The following is a 25,004-nucleotide window of genomic DNA, read 5'->3' as shown; positions in this document are numbered from 1 at the left end:
TCGGTGCGTATAACATTTCCATCGCGTTACCATAAAATTATCCCTCCGTAGGGAGACTGCGCGCGCGACTATCGCAGCATTACCATTAATTAGCAATTCAAATTTTTATTTCGAGCAGTGATTGAGAACCTCTGCACGAACATATGGGCCCAGGACTTTCGTCCTTCGCTCGTTGGGTCCCTTTCGTGCCTCGCGATTGCCTTTTAGTTCAGCAAACTAAAGAGACCCGAGCCGAAGGCACTTCCCACGTTGCTTCCCTCGAGTTGCGCCCTTTCGTTCGCCAACCATCGGGGCATGAAATCCAATATACATAAACTTTCATTAACAAGGCTTTTGAGGAGCGAAGGGTTTCGAGGGCAGATGACAAAGTCCGAGACACAAACGGGAGAAAAAACCTTCCGGGATGCCAGCACCGCGCGATTATGAGAACCTCGCACGGTACACAAATTCTAACGTGTGGGGGCGCTCGCGCGTGCACCCCCTTAACTGTCGGGCGAAGTACCTTTTGCTCGTTCACTCGCACTATCTGATTGTCCGGATCGCTTCACCTGTGAGACGGCATGTGTATTTTTCGTCTTTCCCCCCTCGCCGCGTCCTCTCCTCACGGCCCATTTACACTTACTCGTTCGTAAATTCCCAACGTATTGTCGCTCCTCCGACGCTCTCGCCTCGTACGCGCCCTCGAAGCATTACGACCGGATGACCAAAAGATCCGACAAAAAGAGGAAAACGAACGACTCGAATTTTTGACGCCTCCGGGACACCCGTTTCGTCGTTGTTAAGAACATCCTTTCGCCAGTAAACGAGCACGCGTTGATTGGCCCTTTTCCCTGGCCTAGTGTTCCTCGATGAAGATTTCTCCGGACTTTCTTGTCCGAAAGCTTCCGAATGGTGCTCGCACCTCCTCGAATGCTATTCCCAGTCCGTTTACCGTTCCTCTCGAAGCAAGCCACAATCAAAACCTCATTATCGATTTCACACACACGCACTCACAAATATATTCACAGACGTAGATATTCCACTGATAATAAATCGATTAAAAGTTTTATGCCAGGCTCCAGTTATTCGAAAGTATCTCAATAAGGATCGCAACTAAAGTTTATACTTTTAGAGGGAACAAAAAATAATCAGTGAACTGAAAAAGGGCTCTTCACCGTGTATATTTCGATGTCTGAAGCAGATTAGATACTCTCTCCACACCGAAAAGCCTTTCGGGTTATTTTCGAGCTGCGAAACAGCCCCCTTTATCCGCGCACTGTTCTATCCCGTTGTACGTTTACATTCTATGTGCATAGGTGTAATTCGGCTCTTTTTCTTCCACAATCTCTCGACCAGATCGTGAACGTGGGCCAGGACGAGCTCACGTTATAGCGATGATCGAACGTGACCGCGATATCGATCGCGGTTGAGCATCGCCAAAGAAACAACTCGCTCTTCTTCATCCCTCTGTTTGCACGACCTATTTCCGTATCATTGACGTTCTCATGTGTGCGCACCAATAATACTTATTACATTCGTCGCATTTTCTCGGTCCAATATCAAACCTCGCTGGTTGCATTTTCGGAGAACCGAGGAATCTCGACTGGGCCGACAGGAGCTTCGATAAATTCAGTCATTTCTGTCGTTCGATTTGCATTTTTGTTTTTTTCCTTGGGGAAAATCAACGGGAATCGAAATTCTGTTGTTTTTGGAATGAAATTCTATAAACCGAGGCAAAAGTGACCTTTTCAGTTGCTTAATTATTGGTTACTAGCTTTTATTTAAGGACGCTTGTGTACAGAAGACGAAAGGACGATATTTGATGTAAAGATACGCGACGTAAAAACAGGAATACGAATATTCCTGTAAATCTGCCTTGGGTATTTGAGCTTTTTCTAGGACCAAAAGTAGCTCCGGCCTTTGAACTAACTCTGTGCCAAAAATCAAGTAGATCGGATGCTTAGTTAGGGCGTGAAGGAAGGACAAACAAACACACTTTTGCATTTATAATATTAGTTAGGATTAGATTTTTTTCGAGTTTTTTTTCAATCTCTGGAACGATCGAGTGTTTTGTTTTTGAAGAATTTTAGTCAGAAATACCAAAAAACAGAAGTTTTGGAACCAATTGAGCCTGTGCGAATTTGGTCACTAATTGACTCCAATTTTGAAAAAAAAAATGTGAAGTATTTTGAATAGGTTTGACGAATCTGCAGTTATGTTAAGAAATTTATAAATAATTGATGCTTCTTTGAATAATGAATTAACAAAAAGAATTGAAAAATCGAAAGCACTTATGATCATAAGATTGTGTATTATTACTTGACAGAGAATTTCGCCATTGCAGCAAGTAGCAACGCCGACAGTGGTGAAGAAGATACTCCGTATGAAGCAGGAACAGCCGACGATGTTCGCTTGGGAGATAAGAGAACAATTGGCGCGACAAGGGGCCTGCGATCCCCAAAGCTTGCCCTCGGTCTCCTCGGTCAATCGTATATTGCGAGGGAACGGTTTGCACACGGAGCATCCGCCGATGGAGGGTGGTTCGACGAGTTCGTCTTATCAATCTCACGTGCCCACGAATTCAGAAACGAGAGGTAATTTCTGTGTAATGAAACGCGAGTTAAAACGGCTTTTTAACACAAAAGCAAATGTTTCTCTTACCATTTGACGTTCAATATGCGCGTCCAAGAGCATCGGAAAAGTGTTGAACAGAAAGAAACGTTTCAACGAGTTTATTACTCGGGGAAAAGTTGCTCGCTTACGTGGAATGTCCCACATGAGGGTTAATCTCTCCGGACGAATAAAAACCGAATGAAAAAAGTGTTTGACAAGTCTGTCGGTCGTTAAGGCTATACGTACGTGTGCAATCGAGATAAAACGACGAAGCCACACGGTCTCGACTAATAGCCCCTTAAACACCTGTCCTTCCTGCAGATTCGTTCGACGCCGCACCAGACAACCGTTTGCTCATTCTACTCCATTCATCCTCCTTTCACGTCTTACCCAGCACCAAGCATGCATTTATATATCTATAAAATGCTAATAAAAATAAAATAAAATACCGAGGGTCTTCGCTAACGCGTTCGAGTTACGTCCTTTTGTTCACGGCTTTTCGATTTCTGCATTATTTTACGCGCACCATTATCCACACGTACTTTTCAACGTTTTTTTCGCGATCTTAAGATATTCCAGGGCCCCTCGACTTTGGGTATACGAAAAAAATGAAGTTTGCCTCATTGTCAATCTCCACAGATATATGCAAATCTGAAATACCCCACAGATTAATGATTGAAACGTCAGCATAGGCGAATCTCAGACACGCAACTTCTTCGACCCCTTTTTCAGCCTGCCGCGAGCGAAATCCTCTTTCGCTCTCAAGCACTTTTTTCATGTTTATAGCTCGAGTTTGGAATCTCAGAATTTCTTGATTTCTTCACTGTTCCCCGTAGAAAGGTTTAGTGCTTTGAGAAAAACCATCGTTGGAACTGTGGCTTTCATTATTTTTTCACAATTTGCTTTTCTCATTATTTCAATTTTGGGAAAAAGTTTCCAATTTGAAAATCGAATAGCAAAAGCCCCTTAAAACGGTTGCATTCAATTATTTTTGTATCGATCCATAAAAATTGTTCTACTTTTACTGCGTTAAACCAAAATTTTTCTTTCCCCATTGCTCATCGTTAGATTCGAATGGAGCAACTTGACGCTCTTTCGATTTTCATAAATGTTTTCAATTTCCCTCGAAATTATTATTTTTCGTTGAAAATATTACTTTACTCAATTGTTTTTTCGTTGCAACCAAATCTGAGCAGTTCCAGCTAAAAATTTTAATAACTCTCGTTTATTCATGATTGGAATATTTGTGCCGCAGAAGCCCTGATGAGAACGGACTATCAGCTATTTTATCCAGGATCTTTGGGTCCGCTGCACATATCGACGGGTTCGGGAGGTTCGGGGGCAACAACGTGGAATCCAAGCGGTTTCTACTCGTCCCTTTATCAGGCGACCACCTTGCACTTGCACCACGGAATGCAGGCATTCACGTAAGTGTACATAATAAACGGATTTTACGAGAGGGTCTTCGCCATGCTTCTTCCGATACCCCCGCGAACCTTAATTATCAACATCCACGGTTTATATTGCTCGATTGCCATCGCGAACGAGATTGCAACAAGGAGAGAAAGAAATAGTTTTCGAAGCAGTCTGAAAGAAACTGGGCGCTGTAAACATCGTTACGAAATCATTGTATTAACGTGGCAAACCCGTTTCCATATACAAAGTTCGACTAGTTTATCCACTCGATTCGTATTCTATGGAAAGAGGAAAAAATAAATAAATTGTTAGCAAGTTCTTGAGATAACTTTGCTTTTTTTTATTGGAGTCAGAAAAGACCATTGGAAGGTTCATTTTTTTATTGGGCTGGAAGGAAGAAATGGTTGATTCGACAAAAGTTTTGTTGGTTGAGAAAAATCTCGAATTTCGTGAGGAAATATGAATTTTGGGCTTTATTTCTCCAGGTCACTGGACGCGGAACGTTTGTCCGAGCAGCAACAAGGAGGCCAAGGTCAAGTCGAGTTGAAATCGAGTTCGAGCTCGATGGCAGGGAGCGACGATTCGTTGGACAAAAGTGACCTGGACGAGAACAACGAATCGCAGGACAATTACAAATCGTTCCAGAGTTCCCCGATAATACTGGAGCTGGGACAAAAAATCGGAAGCGATCGAAGTGCCTTCGTGAGGCACGGGACGCCCGTAACGAACGGTCATTTTGAAAATTCTCGAGAAAGCCCGAGTTCGACGATCGTCGAAGATTCCACGAGCTCAGGTACGAACTCGAGAATTTCGGACACCACGAACGAGCGCAAGACGATCGATCGAGGAAGCCTCGAAAATCGACAGCCTCAACAACCACTGAGAAAAAAAAATCCTTATTCGATCGAAGAACTTCTGAAAAAGGACGAGAGCAAAACAACGATAAAAAGACCGAGACTCGTGAACACAGGAATCGTTCAACCCTGCGGTATCGTCGTTGGCAAAGAATTGTTATAAAATAATTCACATGGAATCGATTATTCGATCGATTAGAATTTTAATCAAGTATATTTATCGCCTAGGTCAGATGTAAATTCAAATGAAAAATCAAGTAGTTATTAAGAGTTAATATTAAACTAGATTTCCCTTTATTTATTACATTATCATTAAAACTATTATTGTTTCAAGTATTTCAACGTAAAATTCATTTTTACCCGAGTGATTTCTCAACTGCAAAGTACTCGTTAGCGATCTCATCGACACCCTGAATTCTCTTAGCAACTTGCAGCTTCTTATCCCTTCGTAATTACACTCTTGAACGATGGGAATGATCGAAATGAAGGAATAATAACTCGAATCGTTGTAAAAGACACTTTCAACGGAATCTCCGCAAGTCACAAGCTGTTAAACCATAAAGACTCTTCACATGAATGTTTTCACATATGGCACAGACCATCGACCATTCCAGGACTGTTAGCACACAGGACATATTTATATATAAATATGTTATCTTGTATGCATTGAGAAAAATAACCACAGTCTCGTATAAACGTCTTTACAGCCTCATTATACACTGAAAGAAAAATATTTGAATAATTAGCGTGAGAAGGAACGAAAATAAAAGATAAAAGTCTTAAGTTTATAAATAAATTTTCACTCTCATTACAACCGTATGAATATCATTTTTCATTTTCATATTACAGCACATTTTTCCGGTTGGCAAATATTTGTTTCCAACAAATGAGTTCAATTTGTTACTAACTTTTGAAAGAGTTTAACCAAAAAATATTTTCTTCTATAACAAAAGTCTGGATTCTTCGTTATTTTGATGGAACGCTTGAATTTTTCCACTAAAATAATCGAAACGTAAGAACTGATTTTGAGTCAAAAATTGTGTACGAGGGAATGGGAAAATGGTGGAAAGCTTTTTATGGAAAAGTGTCGTGAAACAAAGTTTTTATCTCAATTTTTTTTTAATTCCCCATTGTCCAATGAATTTTGATTTTTATTTTCAGGAATTCTTTGTTGATACTTTCAGTGCATACGTTTTTAGTATGCTTTCATTTTTGAAGGGTTTTTCACTCGAGTTTCGTGGCGAACAAATACTCAATGAATCGCAACTTTCGACGCTTTATCTCATCATTACATTTCGTTGACATATTTTAGTGATAAAAAGTCGTTAGAACGTAATGAGTGTGTCTGTAGCGATTGATATACGTGTATTGAAAGAAAATCTTGCAAAAAATCGGTCGTGATAGATCGTCCGCTTTTATTTCGATCTCGCCTGACTCTGAGGCTTTTTGGGCAGTATATAAAGAAAAATAAATGCCTCTTAGGTTGGTGTACAAAAAGGATAAGAGTTTATAGTTCCATAGCGACTAAATTGGCTCATTTTTAAATCATTATTTCTTCGGTTAGTAACGTAATAAGTAAATATTAATATTTATTGTAGGATATTAAGAAATCAGATGTAATAATATTACGATGATTATAATCTTCGGTTATTTCTTGTACCATATGTGTAATAAACTTCGGATTGTTTGGAAACTAAAAATAATTGTGCAAATAAAAAAATTGACAAAGTAAGGGCGAAGGATAAACGTTGGACAATATCCCGATGGTTGTTCATCGAATATTCTACATTTCAAGTACGTGACCAACGTAAAATGACAAAAAACTACCACCAAACTGAACACATCGGTTGAGAATTCAACAAAAAATCATTCGAACGGGGGAAATAGTTGAATTTTTGTCACGACGATTAATCGTTGAGGATTTCTGGTACCTTTTCGCACGCCGAATTATTTTCGAATTATAAATAATTGTTGAAAGATATGTGAAGATAGGAAAGAAATAGATTTAGATGAGAGGGATAGAAAGTGAATTTCGTTTGACGTTCCATTAGCTTGATATACGATTGTACGAAATAGAATAATTGTAATGGAAAAAATTTGTCCTGTATCATATCGGTAAATACACTAGTCAAAATGGAGACTCATTATTTTCTTATTTTATCCTTTACACGCTCTTCGTTACGTAACCGAACCCGGAGATCTGCTCTCGTGTCCGTAACGAAACTTTGTTCAAATGGCGTTGTTTGTGAAATCACGATCTGGAAAGTCACAATGCTCTCATGATTGTCGTCACACTTTTCACACGATCCACTCGTCTCGCTTCTCACGTTCCTTCCCTTTTCAACTTTTGTCGTTTACCAAGCCTCGTTTCCTCCTTTAATATCAGCCAATTTGTATCTATTCGTTGAAATGAATAATGAAAACAATGAAAATATTACTAAATAGGTGTAGACTTACTGTTAGTCACCGTCTTTTACGAACAATTAATCTTTCGTCCACTCCGGATAATCACTTTGACGTTTTGCGCTAACCGTCACTTTCGGTTGCGCCATGAAACCCTTCGAATTACCTAAATGATTAGACTGTTTCATCGAACCGATGTTATTTCACTTATTCATTCTTCAATATTTTCGATTACATTTTAAGTGAATTTTCATTGTTTTACACGATTTTACATTTCTTTTCGCGAATGGCTGTCTGTTTTTTTCCAAAATTAATCATCAAGTCTCGTTTCTCACTTCTTCAATCATAAAAAGAAAACTCATGACGATGCTTTCTCACTTACAGAATATAAAAATATTTTTCTAATAACAAAAATGAAGAAAAAAAGAAAAAAACAGCATCAGCCTTAATTTTATTCAATCGTAGATCGATGACTACTAAATCTACATAAAAAATTATTAAAGTTTTCAGATAAATAACAATAATTTGGGAAAATTGTACTCAGTCTTATACTCTGTCAACATTCACAGTATTTCAATCCAAACCAGCACGATTATTACCTTTTTAAATGAAAATTCGATATCCATGCATTTTTGGATAATGAGAATCCCTAAGCTGTAATCCGTCATCCAACCAAGTATCGATGATTTTACCCAAGGTTGCTCATTTTGAGAGAACCATGAAATTCATCTGTACACTTCCTTCGGTTTTGAGTTACAATTCTTTATTTCGGTTAATCTAACTCCTCCTGTTTATCTATTTTCAAAAGTTACAAAGCGTCTGTTTAGCATATTGGAATTTTGAGATTCCAGAAACTTATCAGGTAGGATAATGCTTGAAAATAATTTGATGGTTTGAATAGTTGTGATTTTGAAATAGCTTCTGACATGTATTCACTTGTTTATGTTTCTCCACTGAAACTTTGAGAGTATTTTCTAATTCTGAATTATAAAATGTTGTAATTCTGAGCTCCAGAATCAATGGATTACTTCGACGATGAACTTCAGCGTAAAATCGATACTCGAGGCTTTTCTTATTTTTGCAGATGTCATAGATGTTCGGAGAGCTGGTTCGAAGGTAGTCGCGCGTAGAAGGAAATGCTTCGGCCCCGTTTCCTGGTTCTTTCTTCGATGAGGTTTGTCTCATTAACGTATTAAAATAAATTTCAGTTATTAATATAGAAAAAATAAAATAGCTTTGAAGTATGTACAATCTTTCAACAATTTATTGCAAAAGATATAAAAATATGGAAAATTATACAGTAATTATTTACTTTCTACAATAAAATAATGTTGATTGAGATAAAACTTTGGCAGAAAATTTGCCAGTACATAAAATCAACGTTTATCCTTAACAGGCTTAAAATTTTCTGGAGTAGTCACGTGAAAGTAACTCAATTTCAACGTTGCATTGTTGAAGTCGATTTTCCTTAATAAAATGCGAGCAGAATGTTGTCAAGAGTACTTTCGAAAGTTTCAGATCCACAATTCCAGTGAAAAATCTCAATTTCAGTTAGCATTGCTCATTGAATAATTAATGAAATTGTCAGAGGATTAGACCTTGATGATTTTCAAGCGATAAAAAAACGTTTGAATCTCTTTTGACAGCAGTCACGGAGCAAAATATTCGAGTAATACCAAAAATTAAAATGCACAAAAGATCTTACAAATAGGAGTAACAAAAATATCAGTCACGTTTAAGTGAGGTTTTTCCTGACGTATGGCAAGTTGACAAGTTTATCGACGATCCGTCAACACTCAGGATTTCTTTTCGACTTCTCTTTCTTATTATTCGCCGGATTTTCAAAGCTGGAAATTGCGCTGAGAGTGATTGAGAGTGTTGGTTGATAACGTGTGAACCGGATGCGACGGAGCCGGAGAATAAAGACTGTGGTGGGAGTGTGACTTCGCTCTGGATAGTTCGCTGTAGCGGTCCTGCTCCGGCGGTGCTACGAGCAATACCGGTCTCAGTGACAAAGATTTTCGAGAGCCTGCAACGCTCTGAGCCTCATTCACGTAACCAGGATTAACTTCGCCTGAAAAATGCAATTTTTCGATGAGCATTTCCTCTCAATTCTTTTCCATTCCCAATAAGTTTGATCCAAAGTAGAGTAACTGACCTTTGTACAACGATCCATTGTTGAACGGTTCAGGCTGAAGTCTCACGTGTCTCGATGCGAGTATGAACGCGAGGGCAGCGAGAGTAACTGCATCGAGTGCAGCAATACCAGCGAGTGGTATGGCCCATCTAATTGCACATGCACCGGGATAATATCGGGCCGCGGAAGCACCGCAAACTGCACGAATCATCGGAGAATCCCAGCCCAGAGGATAAACGCTTACTCCAACAGCCATGCAGATCGCTGGAATTTTAATTCCCACAATTAAACAAAGAATTCGAAGGGAAATGTAATTCGATTTGGAACGCTCTTTAAGGTAGATCATGCCCGTAGAATCGTATTTTATGGGTGTCTAAATTAACTCGATTTTTACTGCCTGATTCAAGATATCACTCTAAATTAATGTCAGAGTTATTAACTCGAAATTGTAAATAAATTATTCCGACTTATTTTTTAGCAAATGAAATTACAAGCCATTAATTAAACGGGGATCGAGTACTGACTGAATCCGAAATTTTATTCGTCCCTGGCTGAAATACTGTTGTTTTTTAAGTTAAAAATCGCATTAGGCATCGCAGAAAGCTATGATAGGAATGGGCCAAGCCGAAAAGAAAGAAAATCCCGAAATAGGCAAATGTGAGCTTTATTACTAGCAAGACAATCGTCTCGATTTTTTTCCCAAACCTTCATTATTTACTTCATTGTTATTGTGTACGTTTTTCATAAACTTCGTAAAAAGCGTTCATTCGTTATATGAAAAGATGAACGATTTTTTACGCATTGTTCCTACAGCCATGTGTATTTTTCTTCATATTTAAACACGTTTATCTAAAACCAATAAGACGAACTCTTTGAAATTTGATATGCGTGTCAATCCCATTTAAACTTCAAGACTTTCCTCAGAAAATCGTTTCGTGCACGAGCTACCTTAAAGCGTAATTTTGAGCGCCACAAAATGTGACTATCGCAGAAAAAACCATCGAACAATAAATTATTTAATATTTAAAAACTCCATCAACGATAAAAAAAATCCTGCACAAAGATTTTATTTATTGAAATGTTTGTTGATGACAAGATGAACTGGAATGTTGGGATTTGATGACTTTTAACCACGCACTTCGCATAGAAAAATAATTGGAACCGATCCGGTGTTGATTATTTGTCTAATGTTTATTCATTGCTCGAAGCATTTTGTTCCCGTAATTTTTGCCGTTTTTCTAAGCTGGTCTCGTTGAGTGCATTGTTTAATTAACTGTGCGAGATTTATCGTGAGGTTCATGTAGAAAACTGCTCTCTGGCATTTGAGTGTATGTCTTGATAAGTAGACGAACGCGCGGAGGCTCGGCGAGGTCGACAGTGAAAGGGAACAACACTAGTATTTCTCTACTCGCGATACAAAACGTTATTTTCTAACTGTTTGCTCGCTCGTAGTTTTACGTATCGCATGAACTCTCGCAGGTGGTTACAGCTGGTTACACAGACCTATGCGTATTAATATTTTTAGGACGAACGGGCAGCTTCGTTTCTCTGCAGTTACTGAATTTTTGTTTTTTTTTTCTTCACGAAAAATTGAACGATCTCTTTACGCTTTATATTTTGTTTACATTCCGAACACGTTTACTCCTTTTTCGTTCAGTTACGAGACGTCGAAAGTGAAGTTTCACTCGCTTTGCATTTTTATTTCTTTTCGAACGAGCTTTCAGTTTTTTTCAGCAATTGGCCCTTTGAAATGAGTAGAAAAACAGAGAATTTCGTGTAGTTTTAACTTTTCTCATTTGGAACTTTTCTGAAAACTTCCCAGGCCTTAGAATTTCGTTTCCACTTGATTGAGAGAGTTAAAAAAAAAATTTTTTCCGTTTATAAATTCCTCTCGAAATACGCTCGCGATCTTTTGACCATTTCTTCATGGAATTTTTGGGATCCACAAAAATAGCACGGGATTTCTACAGCGAATTCAAACTTTTTAGTCGTCCAATGAAAAATCTCGAAACATTTCTAATTCGGCCAGCATTAAGGTTCTAATCCCTGATATCCTATGGACTTACGACTCACAAACTTTCACCGTGTAATTGCAACTAAAGTCCGTCTTGCAAGAGCAAAAAAACTTTATAAACAAGCGAGCTGCCTCATCATTAGCGTTACGAAACTGCCAGTCCGTCGCACTGACGAATATACACGAAAAATAATCGATACGATAATAAATGTTCACAATTACATAAAATGCGACGCTGAAGTTTGCGACGTTGGAGTCCAACGGAAAGAAGGAAAAATATATTTGTAATTCATCAATTTTTTATTTGACGAAGCAGGTTGAAAAACTACGAATTGCAAATTCGGCATGGAACGAAATTAGAGGTTTACTGGAATTGTTGGAGGCTCTTTTCCGTCATTTCGTTGGACTCCACCGTTGCGAGCTTCAGCATCCCAAAATTATCGAAAATAAATGAATAAATCTTCGTCAATTATCCATCCATACTTCAATCGATAATTTTAAACTGAATTTTTAACGTGGTTGCACGAAGTTGCATCAGGATCGTTGAAATTTCGGCTGCATTGAAACGACATCGAGAATTAGGACAAGCGCATCAGCGATTTTTACTCCGCACTTACACACTCTTCACCGAAACAGCGTTCCGTGTAATTCGATCACGGACGTTATTTCCCCAGGCGTTATTTCTTCAGTGTACAGCAACAATAATAAGAATAATGCGTTTTAATAAATCCGACTTGAGATCGAAATTAGCAAGCGATGAAGTTTCGGTCGAAGAAATTCGCGTAATACTCCGTACGCCCTGCGTGCGCTCGCAAATTCTATAATTCGTGGCATTTTTTCTTCAATCTTCGTGTCCACGAGTGCATGCAGATCTCGACGTTGGTATGTGCGACGGTGTAGCAGAAAGAGGGAGAGAACATTTAGCAAAAAGCTTACATCACTTCCCGCGCGGAGCGAGCAGCCCTGACTTAATCTGTGCAATTTACAATTACACGTTAGCTGATGATAAACTTTTTCGCCTCGCAACCCGTTGCATTTGTCGTAAATTCGAGGACCGTTGCGAATTGCAGTAATCCTCCCCTCCGTGTGACGAGACGAAACTTTCTAAGTCTTGGCGAAAGCCCTGGCGTGGCTGATAGTGAAACGCATTTTTGCTCCCGCGTTTTACGATCTTTTGTTATTTGAATAATTCGCATTCGCGATCGAAATAATATCGAGTTTCCGGAGACTCGACTAAGGAAGTTGAATCTCATGGAAATGAATTGAAATTTTTAAAATTTTTATTTAAAAAATCGAAAAATGATCATTTCTCGAGCCCAACCGAACAATTGATTCATCGCTTTGTATATTCAGCCATTAAAAACCGCAAGAAAATGACGTTCCAACAAGCGAATGATGCGTTCATCAAAATCTACTTCAGTTTTGACTCAACGCTTCGTGATTTGTGCCTCAAACGTTACGGTAAAAAATTCCTGTCCAGCTATTCGACGCGTCACGCTCAAAAAGCGATATTGCACTTGAAGAGTAACTCGTCGAGGAGCTCGTAAAGGCTGTACAGACCGATCGAGGAATAATTGATGGAGTTTTTCGAGCTTGTGTCAAGTTTGTGTCTTTCGCGAACCCGAATATTCTACAAATAACTGATTTTAAATAACAGTAAAGTGAAAGTGCGTGCGAATAGATTGGCGAGATTTCAGGTCAGGTTATCGAACATTTAATGAAGAATTAAAGCTTGAAAAATCGTCAAATTTATACGGGAGCTTATGGAGATTCCATCATCTCACATTCAATAATTTATATACTCAATAATTCTAAATTCCTCATACAAATTGTCTCACAGACAGAAAAAAATGTAAGGAATTCATAGCCACGATAAAAATAAAGGGTTACCGAATCCGCGACTTTTCAGGGGTTAGGAATCAGTCCAAATTTCAAGTGGCCCAATTTGCGCCACCAAAAAATACCCTCGTGCGAAAGGAATACCTTAATGAGTGTAACAAGGTTGTTTTTTTACCTGATATGACTTGCATCCAGCCGCAGAGGTAGAAAACCGTTGTGCTTTGACAGAAGAAGAACAATAACATCGCACATATCGACAGCAACGCTATGATCACAGCAATACCAACGAGAATCGTGCTCGCTCGGAACGGAACGTTCACTATCGTCGAAAGATCGTCGAGCCTCCCGATGCACTCCTCTCCCAATTCGCCTTTTGGAGGAGACACAATTTTCGAATGAATTGTTACGATTCAACGGGATATTTGATTATCGATGGAAAAACTTTGGATTAAAACTGTGACGCTGAAGTTTGCAGGGTTGGAGTCCAACGAAATTATGTAAATAAACTCTCGAACAATTCCAGTGAATCTCCAATTTTCTTCTCCGGCGAATTTGCAATTTGTCGCTTATCAACGTACTTTTCAATGATTCGTGAAACAAATAATTGGCCAGTTACAAATGTTTTTTTCGTTCGTTTCGTTGGACTCTAACGTTGCAAGCGTTAAAACTGACGGAATCTTGGAATTTGCAACTGATTAGCTGGGCTCAATAAAAACTTGATCAAAAGTTTGTTTTCATCGAAGAAATCATTTTCGACCGAGTGTTTAGTCAAAAATATCGATCATAAATAATTAAAAGTAACGAATCACGTTAAAATTTATTGAGGAATTAATTGTGGAATAAAAAAATTGCAGTGAACGGTCTCGAGATTAAGAATTAATAAACTAAATTGGGGATTTCGACTTGCCATTTCCGCCGTAGCTGCATCTCGACCAGAGGCCAAATCGGCCCGGATTTTCGTGCTCCAAATCGCCGAGCCATTCAGGCGTGACGAAGGCAACGACACCGATGATTGCATAGCATATCGTGAAAATGCCCCACAACACACCGATAGCTTTGGAATTTCTGATGTAATTCGTCGCGTACATGTGCGACGACTCGACGTACTCGATCTTCGAGCCCATTTCGTTGGATATTTTGAAATCAGCGTTCTTCACCAGCTGGATTTTGCAAATTTTTGTCTGCAGGAAAAGCGAGAATATGAAAATAACAAAAAATCGTTTTTAGTTCAATTTTTTTAGTTAAAAAAAAGTTATAAATAAAAGCAGACTTTTATTAATTAGAGAGCAATTTTAGTTTTAGAGCCAATTAAATGCAGCGCTTTGGACACTTCGCTTATCGTTTTACAACGTGACAGTGGCTGAGCAGACAATCGTGAGACTCAACAGGCATTAAAATTACCGCGACAATCGCCCATTAAAGTGAATTTGTCTATAATTCTTCATGGGAAACTTAAATTTACGTAATTCTGCAAATTTTCCAATGGAAATGACAGGTGGAAGAATCTTCGATTCGAAATTCGCAGTTATTCATTTTTATCCACAATTCGATTGATCGAGGAATCAAAAGATTGAAAAATCTTAACAGCAGGGCTTATTTCATTTTTGTGTCAGTGAGAAAAAATGTCTTACTTGGAATCTCAACTTTCTTTTGATCAACCCCAATGAGTCATCGTTTCTCAAAATTTCGAGAAATTCCGGTCCAGTGACGTTTAAGAATGGGAAGATGCACTGACAAAGACTCGCGAAGCGTTTTCGTTCAAGTCTCGATCGTTGATAGCTCTACGACACTTTGACGTTTCCCCATGCCTGTCTCACTCGAAAAATGAGATTTTCACTGCTATTTCGGAGCACTTTTCGTCGAAGGTTTTCACTGCTTCTCACTCGAATCACAAACACCGCCTTAATGTGGCGAGAAAATTTTAATTATTTTTTTTTTTTTTCGATCACTCGAAGTTTTCGGTTCGAACGGTTGTTCCAGGTGGTCAGATTCATCGATGCCCAATGCGCGAGAAACTTGTTGTTTTCGACGAACGAAATGACACGAAAAAAAAAAACACGCTCCGGAAGTTAAGGGATTAAAAAACACGAGAGTATCCCACGCCGAATTATCTCGATCGACGACTATTTTCAAATGTCCACGCGAAATCGATCGATTTTTTATGGTTCTCAATATCGAGAGAAAAATATGTTTCTTTACAGGAGTCAATACGCGCTGAGACGCTTGCCAAGATGGCTGCTCAGGTTAGTCAAGATTGCCAGGTGAGAGAGACCCACTGAATGGGGCCTTGCAGGCCCCGGAGCTCTTCCAACGCAGAGCGAAAGGCGACTCTCTGTGAAGGAAAAAAGTAGGGATATCCTCAGATGATAGGCTCCCGCTGCGCGAAGCCGAGATTCGAAGGAAACGTCACGATCCCATGTCCCGGTTCGCTCATTTGTGAGCACAGTTTTTAAGATTGAAAAAAAATCTTTTGTATTTTTAACCTCGGGAATAAACGAGAATGTCTTCACTGTCGAATAAAAAAACGCGATATTTTTATTCGCTGTGAATTAGTTTGAGAATCACTTTCGTTGTCCTCACTTTCTAAAAAGTTCAAAAGCGTTGATGCACAATCATTTTTACTCCCGTCAAAAGCAGGATCGATTTTTTTCTACCTTAAAATGCACTTTGTAACCATTGAGTTGGCCAATTATTGTTAACGTCGAACAGTAGCTCCTCGCAAAACTCATTCGTCGAGACGTTTACACTTTTCACACATTCGCTTCGACAGAATAATCTCGCGTGTTTAGAAATTTGCGGAAAGTGCGTGACACGAATGCCCGCACCCGCGTGACCTTTTTGTACAATATTAAAGATAATTCTGCGGTTCGCAGAATTTATTCCTTCGCATCTTCGAGTAAAAGTCTTCGTGCTTTCACTTCCTCAGGATTTATATCAAGATAAAAACAAAGTCACACGATTGATAGACCTCACGTGGGCATGCATTATTGATCGGCTATGGAATTTCTCCTTTTGAATATTTTTCAACACCAACCGCTTTCGCACGTACGTTTTATTGCGAATAAAATCACGTATTCAAACAGTAAAACTTTGTCTTTTGACGGTGACAAACAAACAAACGCCTCACATTAATTTTCGTGGTTAATCAGCTAATCAGACTGTGCTGAATAATTGTTTTAATTTGTTTTTTGAAATTATCGTTGAGACAGTAAACACGAACGATTTTACGAATTGAGTGAAATGCAGTTTTTATTTTGGCCAACTTTTCAACATATTCGAGGCTCGCGGTAAATTGGAGAATGTTCATCCATTGCGCGTATTTTTTAATTATTTTATTTTTCATTTTGACAGATGAATAACGTTTCGAAACTATTTAGAAATTGTCTGCGGCTGCAGAGTATTTTTTTTCGCTTCTGTTTCATTAGTTCAATGAATCGTCGCTGGAGGCGGCGACGGAACTACTCGAGTCAAACAGTCTAGTCCACGGGCACGGGCCTAGTCAAAGTGGAGAAAATAATCACAAGCAATCACAAGTAGTCGTACGCGAGAGTGAAAGAAAACATATTTTTCAACGGTTGCCGCATCTCGAATCAAAAAAGTCATGAAACAAATATTGAAATTGGTTAAAAATCTGAATATTCATGAGATTCGTTAATTTTAATTTTTAAAAAATATTGTATTCCGTTGATTGAAAATATAAATTCAAAATTCAACCGTTCTAATTCACCGCTGACCGGTGTTTGGCGGGTGCCAGTGCCAGTGCCTCGGTGCGTATTGATAAGAACAATTAGTAGGTAAATAAACAAAATAGATCTCGATAAAAATCGCCGTGATATTGTTGTAGTTAATTTTTATATCGTATTTATCGTCTCTCGATTTGTTCCATAAGGAAATAACCAGGTTGAACAATGGCAAATCGTACAGTGAAGGATGCGAAATCAATTCGTGGGACAAATCCACAATATCTGGTCGAAAAAATAATCAGATCCCGTATTTATGATTCTAAATACTGGAAAGAAGAATGTTTTGCTCTAACAGCAGAATTGTTGGTCGACAAAGCGATGGAGTTACGGTACGTCTAACCTAACTAACCTCACTTAACCTAAAAAAGCGTCCTTTTGTTTACCATTTTGATGTATGAAAAATTCGGTGAAAATTGTTTCACTAGGTTCATCGGGGGCGTATTTGGAGGAAATGTCAAACCCACGCCATTTCTCTGCTTAATATTGAAAATGCTTCAAATCCAACCGGAGAAAGATATCATTGTTGAATTTATAAAAAATGAAGAATTCAAATACGTTCGTGCGCTTGGAGCATTGTACATGCGTCTCACTGGCACTTCCCTCGATTGCTATAAATATTTGGAGCCTCTTTTCAACGACAATAGAAAACTTAGGCATCAAAACAAACAAGGACAATACGAGCTCATTCACATGGATGAATTCATTGACAATCTTCTTAGAGAAGAACGATGCTGTGACGTTATCCTTCCAAGGATACAGAAACGACATGTTCTCGAAGAAAATAACGAGTTAGGTAGGTGCTCCCTGATCTATAAATTTTTTTCTTTGCCTAATAAAATTTAGAGATGCGGTAGCATTTTCGTGCGAAGCGTTGGGTATATCACGCTGTGGGGTGTATCAGTACTTTTGAGTTTTGTATGTATCAACCATTTGATAAGATAAAGTTCTGTATTGGATAATTGCAGAGGCTAAAATATCGGCATTGGAAGACGACATGGACGAGGGAATGGAGAGTTCGGAAGAGGAAGATTTGCCTCCGTTGAAAGAAGAAACGAGAAAAAGGCCGGACGATTACACGAGAGATCGCGAGCGTCACAGAGATCGTGACAAGAGACATTCGCGGTCCGACAAAAAATCGGATCGGGATAAGCCGAGATCTCGGAGCAGAGAACGCGATCGAAGGGATCGAAAACGTAGCAAGTCACCCAAAGGCCATTCGTCTTCACACAAGGACAAAGACAGAGAGAAGGATCGTTACAGACGAGACGACCGCGATCGTGAAAGAGATCGCGAGCGAGAAAGAGAAAGAGAACGAGAGAGGGATCGTGATCGAGATCGAAGAAGAGATCGCGATCGAGCTCGACATTGAAAGACTTTTGTCCTTCCATATAATAAAAAAACGACAATTTTTTCTGATTTTTGTTGTTTATTTATAATAATTAAACCAAGTCGTAACTCAGCCAGAAATCGAACTGGTTACAAAAGCGTTTCTTTTTTCATTGCGAATAAACGACTTTCGCAAATATATTTTATGTACAGTGAAGCATCACAACGTCGACACTTTGTCTTGTCAATTTCGATACAACTCGAAACAATGAAAATCTTATACGTCTCTTCTATACTCACATTTCAGCTCTTCATGTTAATTTCATTTTCATTTTTTTTTCTCTATATATACACAATAGTTATGGGACTTTCGTTATTACTATATAAAGAATATTTCACACATCAGTTCTCAACCAGCTTTTGTATTTAGTCAAAATTTTGGTAGCGAACGATCCCGTAAAAATGCAAAATAAAAATATCCAGAAAACTTATCGACATGACACAAGATTTTATAGAGATCAAAAAAGAAAATTTATAAATTCAAATATTATCGTACAATAATTATTTACCGTGTTTGTGGATAATTTTTTATGTATTAACTCTGAAATCTGATGTTTGATTCCCATGGAATAATCGAATTAGTGCAGATTTTCGCTTAAACTCCCGCATACCAAAATTTCGATCATATAAAATTTGAGACTGGAAGCGTATGTGTGAAACATGCTTAATTCGGTTATTCGTTATAAATAATGAGCAAAGTATGAAGTAAGAGAACAGGGAGCATTGGTTTTTCAACAACGTCCAGGAATAACTCGCTTGCTCCAATTTTACGTACTCGCAATTCTTTTTTTTTTCTCTTACACCAAAGTACGAATGCCAAATCCATCCTTCCCCCTCCCCCAAGGGAATTCTCATTTGTCTTTTCATCGGTTTATGTCCTTCAAAAATTGTCTATATCTATTCTGGAAAAATTGAATGATTCACTTTCTTCCCTTGGTCTCGGATTTTTTAAAACGTCGGTGAATGGAGAATAAACAGCCTGTCTTCTTCCTTTTTAATCCACTTCAACAATATTCCAACAGCGTCTATTGCAGCAGGTTTGGTTACGAGAGGCTCGAAAGTAACGTACAACTCAAATCCTGACGTTACCTGCAATCAAACGGGTAGTTTTTGAAAATGACTAACTCAGGATGAAAAAACAGATCCGTCGGGAAGGGAAATTTCAAAAAATACAATCGTACCCAGGCCAACATCGTCTCTCTGTCTAACTGCTGAAATATCAGTTTAAGGGGTCGACTCGGAGCATGCAATCTGTGATGTAGACATTGGTAAAGTCCAAGCAACCTGAATATTCAGAAAAAATAATACACACACTGCAGTTGAATAACGTTTTCAAAATCGGAAACATTAGAAATTTTGTGTAATATAATATCGTCGAACAGTTTTTTGTTTCGATTGCTCTAGACCTTCATTATTTTATCGCATTATTACCTCTCGATTTCTTTGTCTTTCGTATACGGAGGTTGAAACCCTGGGCTCCAAAATTGCGCTGTACTGCGACATTTGTATAACACATGACGCATTTGAGGGAGACCGATTTCTGCAGTTGTCACTGATGTTCTATTCATTGATTCGTTAATAGCTTCCAGACAATTTGTTCGGCGCAATTTTTCTACAATTTTCTGTTGAACAAATTTAGAGGTCATTCGTTGCATTCTTTAATGTCAAAAACGAGAAAAATTGTATATTATACTTCAATTTCTTACTTGTTTGGCTTCGGAAAGTGTTGAGAACACATCTTTATCGACAGTGAGCAACAACAAACAAGCTTGACAGTCTTCCGCCAAATATGAAACATGTGCATGCATAAATCCATTGGCATCAAATTTGGGTAAACAAATAGGTGTCCAGCCTTCGGCAGCTTTGAACGATTCAGAGCTATCCACCAAATTTTGTATAAGATGTAAGTCGGCCGGATGGATGAAAAATTTTTTCATTCTCACCAATGTGACCAACTGGTTATTAGCTAGGAGTATCGCAAAAACCAAGTTCTGTGAGAAATAAAATAATTGAACATCACTATTAGAAATACCAGACTTTTTCAAACCATTAAGAAAGCTAAAAAAATATTTGTAATACAAGGAAATCTCAAAGTGTAATAAAAAAAGTTTGAATAGTAAGTGAGACTGAAAAGTTGTACAAAAAACAAAGTTTGAAGGATAGTTATTGAAAATACAAGTTTTCTTTTACCTTAATTTTACCACAAGTTTGAACAATCGTCTGCGTGATCGAATCTCTCATTGAGGGCACCAGAGGCAAACATTTAACAGCACCTAAGAAAAAGGCTGGCTCTCGATCCATGAAATTTAACAAATGATCTATAAGTCTTTCACTACCGCTCAACAGTCTTCTAAGGTCAAAGTTTCTCCTTTGCTCGTATACTCTGTTTAATTGTGATTGTGTGAGCACAAAGAGTATTTGATTATATACATAGCTGAAACAGAATAAATGTAAAAGTTAATAATATGTAGATCAAAAGGTTCAGTCTCATTGTGACATTAAAAAAAATGAAACTATTTTTTAAGACTGAATATTTACGTTAATTGCAGTACAAGCTGTGGCACACTCTCCAGAGTTTTGGAAACAGCAACTAAGATGAGTGGCCCTTTCAGAACAAAAACAAAGTTGGTATCCCCAGCATGTACAGATCTTATCATGTCATTGCCAGCTTGTACAAAGGAAACTAGAGCTTGCATTACACCCATTACAGTGACAAGTTTATCCTCTGGACTGTGCCTAGAATAAACAGGTTTGCCTGCCTGAGAAAGCACAAATATGTGTTTTTTCTGAGCTAGCCATATTTTACAACGAAGAGGATCGGTATCCAGATTGTTGAGAGATAATTGGTGGGTTGCGTCATCCTGTCAAACCAGACCAAAAAATTATTGAAAACTGTAGTCAGATATCGAAATTTTCGAAAAAAAAATTATTAGACAATCAAAAAATTTGGAGGCAGACTACAGGTGCAACGAAAGAAACTTTAAAACGATGAAAGAAATGAAAAGATAGTCGTATCAATGAAAGCCAATGAAAAATCAGACAATTTTGGGTGGAAGAGAGGTTATAAAACGTACCAACTCGCTCTCCTCGAGTGAATTAGTTTGTTCATTCCTAACTGGACTCGTAGGTGTGATTGGAACATTTTGCACATCTTCTTGAATCTCCGATATCGTACTAGCAGTGCTTTCCTTCATTTGTCTGTCATCTATGCTATTGCTCATCTCTTGTTCGTACTCTTCGAAACTGTCAGTAGTAACGAGCATTGTTTCGGCCGATGCACCGGGTTCGATACCCGGCTCGACGATCCCGTCGTCGACGACCACTGGATCGTTCGAGGCCATTACTTTTTTTTCACTTTTCGCGTTTTTTTTGCACTTATACCGTATTGACGGGAGCAAAATTTACAACTTCACGGTAAATCCTTGCGGCTGGATGTTATCCGTGACAGTTCGGTCGCCATAACCGCCATCACTAATGTAATGAACGGTTTTTCACGAAAATTACCAAGACCCTGAGACGTTTTTTAGATCATGAACTGGAGAATTACTACTAACGGTAGGGTAAAGAAGATTGTCCGGAAAAACACTAGGACATCGCCTAACGTCAGGGTCCAGTTTCAAAAGTTAAGCACAAATGTCGCGACGGTCGTTTTCGCCGATAAAAAAGATTCGACCACAGAGATTCTCAACTACTCAACTTTGTTGATCATCGAGAGTACAGAATTTAGTTTTTCAATGCGAAAACTCATGTAAATATAAGCGAATGAAGAAAATTTCAGAAATAACTTTTTCCGCGACAATCTTCTTCCCTTCGTGTTCTTTTTCCTTTCCTTGAAACACTGTTCTCACTTTATTTCTTTTCCTTTATTACGTATGTAGTACATAAGAATGTTCATTCTATTTTAGACATCCTGCTATTGTATTCAATTTGAATAAAATAAAATAAATAAATGATTTAAAATAATAATAAACAAAACAAATAATAAAATTAAATGAAATTTATCAAAATGTTTACCACGTGATGTTTCTATACCAGAAAAGATTTTATCAAGAATTAAAACATATTAATCTCAATTAAAATATCATAAATATGGTGTATAATTTTATTGTCGCAGTAGAAAAATGTGATATTTGAATAATTCTGAATGGATTATTGAATAGCTTGTTCGGTTTGTTTACATTCGTCACGTGTTTACGTATCACGCGTTTACGCTCGGTCGTGTCTCGGGCCGGAAAATTCGCTTCGTAGCGCAGGAGCGGTAGTGGGGGAACAGCAGCGCGCTCAACCAGCCAACGGGAAAGAAGTGGGGGTCGAGTGAACGCCGGGCGGAGCGCGAGACAGGAGAGAGGCGCAGGCGCAACATGTTTCGCTTCACTCACCGCTCGGCGGGCGTGGGGTGAGGGCCAGCGCGGAGCGTGAGCGTCGCCGCTCGGTTCGTTAACGCTGCGCGTTGTAAATGCCAGTGCATTGAGAAAACGGAGCACAAAATACATCACACGGAACTCTACTTTATCCCGAATGACTAAAATAATATTTTTCTACGATCTAATTTTTTTAAATCAATTAATAAACAAAACTAAAATAAACAAATAATATAAAATTCAATAAGAATTGGTAGCGATCATAATTTTATCAGTTATTGTCAACTTTAACAGTAACTTCATGATTTTAACAGTAATTTCACTCACCGAAGCAAAATAAAATAACGTAGAATCATGCGAATCGATAAAAGACGCGAAAAAACAACGTAAATAATATATTGTTCGTTTTCTTTTTAATCAATCGAATGAAAAATAACGACTCGTTCGTTTTTGTCGATGTGAAAACACGTTTTTTTCCTTTAATTTCTGAGAGTCCCTTTTTTGACGCAATTAAATGGATAATTCGATCGGGATGTCTTGGCACTCGACTTCATTATCGAATTTGCTCGTGAATGAACGATTCCAAAATTTGGACGATTCGAAAATGCGTCATCGAGACAAGGGCCAGTAACAGAAACAGTTTGGTGACGCCTGTAACACACAGCTTCGAGAGTCGTGCGTATGCTCGCACGCCCGTGTGTTCGCAAGCGAGCTAAGATGCAAACATACCCCGAGCAACGCAACGCAAAGCAAAGCACCTAACGCACGGTCCTAAAGCCATGGGGTTGTCGGCAAGCGAAGACGGACAGTCAGTAAATCTACTCCATAGTGGATAGTTTGACACAGTTCCGAGCTCGATACAGTTTCTGTATCGCTTTGAAGTCGCGCAGGCAAGATTCCATGCAGATAAGTCGGAGTTGCTAACGCTGCACGCTAAGCAACGCACGCAACGCGTATAACCGCAGCTATGTACAGCATTACGAATAGTTTTTACTTTATCAAATGCTAACATAGGACGCGAGCGACCGACCACGTGTACACCCACGCGGGCACGCTCGATTCTCCACGAAACGGTGGCACAGGTTGTCGCTACAATTGTTTCTGTTACTCGACATTGGCTTATCCATTTGCGCAAAAACGCCTCTCTGAGAAAAGAAACGTTGGGCAGAGTGGCAAAGGAGAGGAGCCCTCCCCGAAATTTTTTTTTCGTTTACGTTTATTTTCGTATTCAACCGGTCGTACGCAATTGAATAACGAGTTTTCTCTCGCGTCGGTATTTAATGTTGAATTTTTGGTGAACAAAAAGCCAAGTTCATCGTCGAAAAAAAAACCAACGAAAATATAAATTTGTGATGATTAATCGATTACGATTTTCTGCGATGCGGTCAAGTGATGACGAGTCAAAGGTGAAGTTCAAAACATGGGAGCACGAAACACTCGAAGAAAAGTGCGTTGAAAATGTGTGGAAAGCTGTCTATGATCGGAACCATGGAACCCCAGGATATGAGAATCGAAGAATCCTGTAGGAGGAGGGAGAGCTAGAAGATCGTGAAGGAAGCGGAGATCGCCGAGGAAAAAGGTAGGAAGAAGATCGAGGACCGTTCCTGTAAACGTGAGTAATTACAGCAACGATTTTTTTCACAAATATGAGGCCGCGAAATATGAAAAATAATTTTGAGGTTAAAAATGTTTATATTCTGTCTATTTGAATGATCTCAAGATTCGTGAACGTCTGGATGACGTTTTTATATTTTATGGAAGTATTTTTTTTTTTATAATGAACTGTTTACGATTTGAAAAGAAAAATGTCAATACGGCCATTATCTAAAGGCGTGGGGGTCAAATCGGGGGATAAATTTTTTCCTTACAGGTCCACCGCGCACTGCATTGCTGCCACATGAGGCTAATATTTTATGACGCTGAAGTTTGCAACGTTGGAGTCCAACGAAATGAACGAAAAGAAGATTTATAATTAATTGTTTTTTTATTTCACGAATCGTTGATGTGGGTTGAAAAATAACGAATTGCAAATTCGGCAGAAAACAAAATTGGAGATTTACTGGAATTATTTGAGAGTTTTTTTAGATCATTTCGTTGGACTCCAACGTTGCAAACTTCAACGTCATAATATTTTTTGATTTTTCATAAAAGTTATTAACCTAGAAAACCTACTTTATTCAGCACGAAAGTAAAGAGGTTGCGTAATATGATCAAAAAATTTATGTCGCAGGAATGGTTTCCGGTAAATATTTTACGTTC

The 25,004-nt window shown here is 38.6% G+C and overlaps 4 protein-coding genes across 8 annotated transcripts in view; 2 read left to right on the top strand and 2 right to left on the bottom strand.

The window, feature by feature from the left end:
- Positions 1-7,000, top strand: part of Poxn (Pox neuro) — a 28,752-nt gene extending 21,752 nt beyond the window's left edge. Inside the window, exons 4-6 of one of the 2 annotated variants that reach the window (XM_043421741.1) lie at positions 2,324-2,573; positions 3,848-4,019; positions 4,494-7,000. In XM_043421741.1, coding sequence (XP_043277676.1) covers positions 2,324-2,573; positions 3,848-4,019; positions 4,494-5,025 — 954 coding nt within the window. In that variant the 3' untranslated portion in view covers positions 5,026-7,000. Of the gene's footprint in view, positions 1-2,305; positions 2,574-3,847; positions 4,020-4,493 lie in introns of both variants that reach the window. The other variant, XM_043421740.1, reaches the window with a different exon arrangement.
- Positions 7,001-8,507: 1,507 nt separating this feature from the next.
- On the bottom strand, positions 8,508-16,002 carry Tmhs (Tetraspan membrane protein in hair cell stereocilia). The gene is made up of 5 exons (XM_043421512.1): positions 14,887-16,002; positions 14,163-14,436; positions 13,431-13,625; positions 9,424-9,666; positions 8,508-9,339 (listed from the first exon to the last, which is right to left on the bottom strand). Exons 2-5 carry the CDS (start codon positions 14,377-14,379, stop codon positions 9,107-9,109), a joined length of 888 nt encoding a protein of 295 aa, XP_043277447.1. The 5' UTR covers positions 14,380-14,436; positions 14,887-16,002; the 3' UTR covers positions 8,508-9,106.
- Positions 16,003-16,736: 734 nt separating this feature from the next.
- Prp38 (pre-mRNA processing factor 38) lies at positions 16,737-18,414 on the top strand. 4 transcript variants are annotated; one of them, XM_043421511.1, is made up of 4 exons: positions 16,737-17,022; positions 17,156-17,327; positions 17,424-17,791; positions 17,964-18,414. In XM_043421511.1, the coding sequence occupies exons 2-4, from the start codon at positions 17,164-17,166 to the stop codon at positions 18,365-18,367; spliced, it is 936 nt and encodes a 311-aa protein (XP_043277446.1). In that variant the 5' UTR covers positions 16,737-17,022; positions 17,156-17,163; the 3' UTR covers positions 18,368-18,414. The 4 variants fall into 4 exon arrangements, with proteins under 4 accessions (XP_043277446.1, XP_043277443.1, XP_043277445.1 ...); XM_043421508.1 differs by having other exon boundaries at positions 17,145-17,327; XM_043421510.1 differs by having other exon boundaries at positions 16,737-17,045; positions 17,145-17,327.
- Mon1 (vacuolar fusion protein MON1 homolog) lies at positions 18,405-21,888 on the bottom strand. The gene is made up of 7 exons (XM_043421506.1): positions 21,459-21,888; positions 20,923-21,245; positions 20,575-20,818; positions 20,091-20,375; positions 19,816-20,006; positions 19,566-19,668; positions 18,405-19,473 (listed from the first exon to the last, which is right to left on the bottom strand). Exons 1-7 carry the CDS (start codon positions 21,723-21,725, stop codon positions 19,333-19,335), a joined length of 1,554 nt encoding a protein of 517 aa, XP_043277441.1. The 5' UTR covers positions 21,726-21,888; the 3' UTR covers positions 18,405-19,332.
- Between the last annotated feature and the right edge of the window lie 3,116 nt (positions 21,889-25,004).

The sequence above is a fragment of the Venturia canescens genome, chromosome 6 (assembly GCF_019457755.1).
Source record: "Venturia canescens isolate UGA chromosome 6, ASM1945775v1, whole genome shotgun sequence".
Lineage (NCBI taxonomy): Eukaryota > Metazoa > Arthropoda > Insecta > Hymenoptera > Ichneumonidae > Venturia > Venturia canescens.
The sequence above is the reverse complement of the archived record's forward strand: the minus strand, read 5'-3'. Positions and strand labels throughout refer to the sequence as shown.